Consider the following 5,748-nt stretch of genomic DNA (forward strand, 5'->3'; position numbering starts at 1 on the left):
TTTTCCTTGTCATAAAATTCCCAACATATGGCCATCTCCTCTAAAGAAGTAATTGAAATTGTTGCAGATAGGGTAAGAGGTGTGTGCGAGATGGGAATGAGAAGAAGCATTGCCCTGTAAAAGGATACCAAATGAGCGGCGAGAGAGATGTGCATTGCTAAGCACTCGCACCTACATACTGACGGATGGATTTCTAACCACTCGCACCTACATACTGACGTGATGCTGTGTTTGATGATCACAATCATGAAATCATGGAATGTGGAAAATTTGTATGTGTCTAGCGCTTTGTAAATTTCCCCGATTCTCCCTTTTGAGATTCGTCTATAAAACAAAACCACCAACGGCTAATCCTTGGGCGATCCCATTTTTTCATTTTCTTTCGCTTCTCCAGTCTCGGGTACCATTTTTTTTAGGGTTCCCTGAAGGTTGTTCTTTCGAGCTTACCCTAACGGTTGATGTGAGCGTCAAAACTGACCGGGCCGACACGGCGATGTAGTCGATCCGGCCCGCTTAATCCAACAGCTCGGAGAAGCTTCACGGCACTCGAAAGCATCGCGAACGCCAAGGCCCAGCCCAGGAGCCGCTCTATGCAAAACCGCTCTAGTCTAGTCAAGACAGGTCGACGCTTTCCACGGTGGACGAAGACGCAACGGCCAAGCTTGCCTCCAGCAGAAATATCTCCATCGCTCGGCCGGCGGCGGCCCACCTGTCACCACCCCCAGCGAAAACGCGAGGCCCCACCCGTCAGCCACACGCCGCCCTAGGGTTTGCTCCGCGGCTCCGTTCCTACATAAACCTCGGGACGCCGAACCTCTCTCCCCCTCTTTCCCGGCTGCGCATCCCTCGCCAGCCTCCCACCCGCGCCGCCGCCACCCGTCCATGCCTTCCATCGCCGCCGTCCCCGAGCCCATGGCCGTCGACGACTCCGCCTCCAGGAAGGCCAGGCGCAAGCAGCTCAAGGCCGCCGAGGCCGAGGCCGCCGCCGCCGCCGCCTCCTCGGGCAAGAAGGAGAAGAAGGACAAGAAGCGCAAGGCCAAGGCGCCCTCCTCAGACGACGACGAGGGCACCAGCAGCACCAGCTCCGAGTCCGACCGCGCGGCCAAGAAGGCCAAGAAGGAGAAGAAGGACAAGAAGGCCAAGAAGGTCGTTGAAGATGAGGTGATGGAGGAGGAGGAGGAGGTGGAGAACGACGGGGAGCTCACCGCCAGCGGCGAGGAGGAGGAGGAGGACCCCGCCGACCCCAACTCGCTCGACAACTTCCGCATCTCCGAGCCGCTCAAGCTCAAGCTCAGGGCCAAGGGCATTAAGACCCTGTTCCCCATCCAGGCCAGCACCTTCAGCCTCCTCCTCGACGGCAACGACCTCGTCGGACGCGCGCGCACTGGACAGGTGACCCATCCTTCTAATTTGTCTGCCTCGTTCCTTACATTTGTATAGACTAGGAACCCCTGTGATTTGTCAGTTAGTTGTCATTCGCGTTTAGATCTCAAAAGAGCGAACTTGCCTAGTGAAATTTATGCGATCAAGCTAGGTGCAACTTTTCTGATTTGAAGACAATGTCCAATTCGAGATAGGAATCAACCTAATCACATTGCTTGCACAATTTTATATTATCATATTCTCAAGTCCAGGACCAAAATTTGGTATCACTAGAATACAATAGGGTTAATCTCTGGTTACTTGTCAAATTCGAGACAAGGATCAACCTAATGGCACACTGGCCTGCACAGTGATCAGAATTCCATTGATTGCCCCCCCTAAAAAAAGTTCCATTGATTACAATTCATCGGTTTTTGTGTGCTAACCTGGAAAATTATTCATTTTGAAGTCCTAGACAGAATGAAACATATCAGTTTTTCCTTATGTTCCATGTTATATTTCCTGAATTTTCTGTATAACCTACTAAGAGATGTTGATTGCAGGGCAAAACTCTGGCTTTTGTTCTCCCCATACTGGAGTCATTGGTCAATGGGCCACACAAGGCGACCAGAAGGACTGACTACGGCAGGCCTCCAAGTATTCTGGTTCTGCTACCCACCAGAGAGCTAGCCAATCAGGTATAGTACTACTATCTGATTCCCCAGAAAAGCTAAATCCTTGAGCACTCTAATTCCTTTGTGGTCTGATATTTCCAAAATTAAATTTGCAGGTGCATGCTGACTTTGAGTATTATGGTGGAGCATTTGGGTTTTCTACCTGCTGTGCTTATGGAGGCTCTCCCTACCGTCCTCAAGAGATGGCAATGCGGAAGGGGGTTGACGTTGTTGTTGGTACCCCTGGCCGTGTCAAGGTACTATTTTTCTCTGGTGATCCCTGGTTTACTAGATTTTGAGCCCTCCTGATTTTGTTCTCATGTTTGTGTTATTGCTATCCTTCGCAGGATTTAATTGTAAAGGGAACACTCAATTTGAAGGCCTTGAAGTTCCGTGTCCTTGATGAAGCTGATGAAATGCTTAACATGGGCTTTGTTGACGATGTTGAGCTTATTCTTGGTACGTCCTGATACTAGAAGTTTGTTTGGTTGTGTCTCTTGAGTTGTCATGGTTATATATACTTACATTGCTTCCGTTCAGATCGTTATTTGATGGTGTTATTCATCTTGTATGGAGTCAATAATGGAACACTTTGCTTAGAATATCACCTGTTTGCCTGTTTTTATCTAAATAGCGAATACCTTTATTCTTTTAAACAGGCAAGGTTGAGGATGTCACCAAAGTACAGACACTTCTGTTCAGTGCTACTCTACCAGAGTGGGTAAAGAAGGTATGAACCACTTTGACCAAAAAATGCTACTCTTGTTGATTATCTTTCTCAATGACCACATGGACTGATTATACTCTGGAATGATCACAGCTCTCAATGAGGTTCCTGAAACCTGACAAGAAGACTGTTGATCTTGTTGGCAACGAGAAAATGAAAGCTAGTGCATCTGTCAGGCATCTTGCTCTTCCTTGCAACCGTGCTGCAAGGGCACGAGTTATCCCAGACATCATTCGATGCTATAGCCAGTATGTACTTCCAGTATTCTTCCTGTGCGCTAGTACGCGAGCACAATTTTCACCAGTCTACTAAAATTTTATATTCGGTTTCAGTGGAGGGCGAACCATTATTTTCACCGAGACAAAAGATTCTGCATCAGAGCTCTCTGGCTTGATTCCTGGATCCCGTGCCTTGCATGGAGATATCGCGCAAGCTCAGCGTGAAGTGAGTGATTCTGTTTCCGACCATTATGTTCTTATATTCTCCGTGCCCCATGTGCTTGCAATAAAACAATTTACTGTTCTATGTTCAAACAAACTGTTAAACTCCTAACATTCGATTTAGTTCCCCTATAGCTGTTGAAGGCATGTACATATACAACGTACTGTTTTATTATCTGGAAACTTGTTCTTCTATGCGTGTGGACTTAAAATCTATTTCAGAGTATTGATTTAGTAGCTTGTCCATCTATTTGTAATGTGAACTGTTAAGCGCAGCTGTTCTATTCTATACTGATTCCCGGATGATGTTAATAGGTAGTTATTGCTGGATTCAGAAGCGGCAAGTTTGTTGTTTTGGTTGCTACAAATGTGGCTGCGAGGGGTCTTGATATTAATGATGTGCAGCTTATCATTCAGGTATGCCACTTTTTCCGCAGTTGAATAATTTTGCTAAGAACTATGCAAGCACCTTGCTGATATAATCTCCAAATCACCAGTGCGAGCCTCCAAAGGATGTTGAAGCTTACATCCACCGGTCAGGTCGCACAGGGAGAGCAGGGAATACTGGCATTGCAGTCATGCTTTTTGAACCCAGATATAAATTTGGTTTGACCAGAATAGAGAGGGAGTCTGGGGTGAAGTTTGAACATGTATCTGCGCCGCAGCCTAGCGATGTGGCACAATCTGCTGGCAATGAAGCAGCAGAAGCCATTGCAAGTGTGTCTGACAGGTAACATATTCTGATTAGTTATTCTTGGTACTTCACAGATTATGTGCTGGGTTGAATTGTTCCATTAACTTGTGGACCGATGCAATGCAGTGTTATTCCTGTTTTCCGGCAACAAGCAGAAGAGCTGTTAAGTTCTTCCAGCATGTCTGCAGTCGATCTACTAGCCAAAGCCCTTGCAAAGGCAGTTGTAAGTTTGTTTCTATCTAGTTTTATGTTTGTACTGTCATGCTTGTGCTGTTAATCGAGTACTTACATAAATTGTATTTCTTAGGGGTACACTGACATAAAGAAGAGATCGTTGCTTTCTTCCATGGAGAACTGTACTACATTACATCTTTCAACTGGCAGTACGATGTATACACCATCGTGAGTAACTAACTTCCCAAGTTGTGCTGGTTTTTGAGCTTTGTGTGGAGTTTGATCTTTTCTTACTGATGATTCAAAAATGTATTATGTGTGCAGGTATGTTATTTCCACTTTGAAGAGGTTCATGCCAGAAGACAGACTTTCAAATGTGCAGGGTGTAGCCCTTACCTCTGATGGGAGAGGCGCTGTATTTGATGTTCCTTCAGAAGAGGTTCAAGATTATCTTCAAGGTATTACCCTTTTTTGTACTGTTTCACTTGAAGTAGTAGTAAATTATATTTGACTGTAATTGGAATCTAAATTGAACTGCTTGGTGATACCCTGCAGGCGCTGAGAATGCAGCTGGTGTGACACTTGATGAAGTGAAGGAACTGCCAGCCTTGCAAGAGAGGGAGCAGCAGTCAAGGGGTGGCGGGTCGAGGTGGGGCGGCGGTGGTGGTCGTGGCGGTGGTGGCAGGAGATTTGGGGGTGGCGGCGGTGGCCGAGGAGGCTTTGGTGGAAGAGGCAGGGGAGGCGGTGGAAGGTTTGGCAGGAGGTGAAGACCTCGAGCGGCCTATTTTTGACGGGAGTTTGAGAGGCACAGGGAATCGTCAGAGTTTTGACTGCGCCGTGTATCGGGTTTCTTTATTTTATTTGCTAGTGTTGTCCCAGAGATTATGACGATCAAGTTTGCCATCGGAAGAGTGTAATTTTTTTGATCAGATACTCAAGACACTGTTATGAATGAACCTATAGGTTGTTGTTTCGGAACAAATGAAAGTGAAACTACTCCATTCTGGTTGCAAATCTAGCTTCGGATATAATGCTATTCTTCCTTTCGCAACAACTCTTTTATCTGAGACTCAAGACACTGTTATGAATGCACTATTGGTTGAAAAACATGAAGCAACCAGCTGTTTACTTGCAAATCTACTTTCAAATCTGTTTTTTCCTATCGAGACGGTGGTGCCATTGCTCAATCTGCTGGGTATGTTGGTGCTCGCAAAATCTACCTTGGGCGCAGTGTCGTTAGTTCTTCCTTTTGAAACAACTGAATCTGTCACTCTTTTACTTGTAAATCTACATTGGGACACAATTCTATTTGTTCTCCCTCTCGACAACTGTATTTTGTCCCCACGAAGCAACTTTTGTTCACTTCTCCAGCTGTGTTGTGCACTTGATGTCACTGTCTGTTTTACTTTGAACCCGACACTTGTTGTAGGCATTTGCATAGGTGGGGCTGTTGCCGAGTTTTGTCGCCAGGTCTACGGAATTCTGATGTGTACATGTAACCAAAGCTTACTCCCTTTGTCTGAAGATGATGTTCCCAGTAGCACATCACTTTGAACGGTGGTTGCGATGCTTTACTACGATCCTTCGAAATTTAAGGGATTTGGTGCACATGTGCACTAGTGCTCTCCATTTTAAGCTATTTGAAATTTTTAAAACCACCCACTTCCATGTTTTTAA

General features: G+C 46.0%; 1 protein-coding gene across 1 annotated transcript; it reads left to right on the top strand.

Moving 5' to 3' along the window:
* The first annotated feature begins 822 nt into the window (after positions 1–822).
* On the top strand, positions 823–5,085 carry LOC127302469 (DEAD-box ATP-dependent RNA helicase 7). Its single transcript, XM_051332941.2, has 13 exons — positions 823–1,392; positions 1,926–2,060; positions 2,153–2,293; positions 2,384–2,495; positions 2,696–2,766; positions 2,857–3,011; positions 3,096–3,207; positions 3,519–3,620; positions 3,701–3,933; positions 4,024–4,120; positions 4,205–4,299; positions 4,396–4,529; positions 4,627–5,085. Exons 1-13 carry the CDS (start codon positions 883–885, stop codon positions 4,836–4,838), a joined length of 2,109 nt encoding a protein of 702 aa, XP_051188901.1. The 5' UTR covers positions 823–882; the 3' UTR covers positions 4,839–5,085.
* Positions 5,086–5,748: the final 663 nt, after the last annotated feature.

This window comes from Lolium perenne, chromosome 5 (genome assembly GCF_019359855.2).
Source record: "Lolium perenne isolate Kyuss_39 chromosome 5, Kyuss_2.0, whole genome shotgun sequence".
NCBI classification, from domain to species: domain Eukaryota; kingdom Viridiplantae; phylum Streptophyta; class Magnoliopsida; order Poales; family Poaceae; genus Lolium; species Lolium perenne.

Coding starts and splice junctions, on each gene's coding strand:
- LOC127302469 (XM_051332941.2), top strand. CDS start 883: ATGCCTTCCATCGCCGCCGTCCCCGAGCCCATGGCCGTCGACGACTCC. Junction 2,767..2,856: donor TACCAGAGTGGGTAAAGAAG/GTATGAACCACT, acceptor GAATGATCACAG/CTCTCAATGAGGTTCCTGAA. Junction 4,530..4,626: donor GGTTCAAGATTATCTTCAAG/GTATTACCCTTT, acceptor GATACCCTGCAG/GCGCTGAGAATGCAGCTGGT.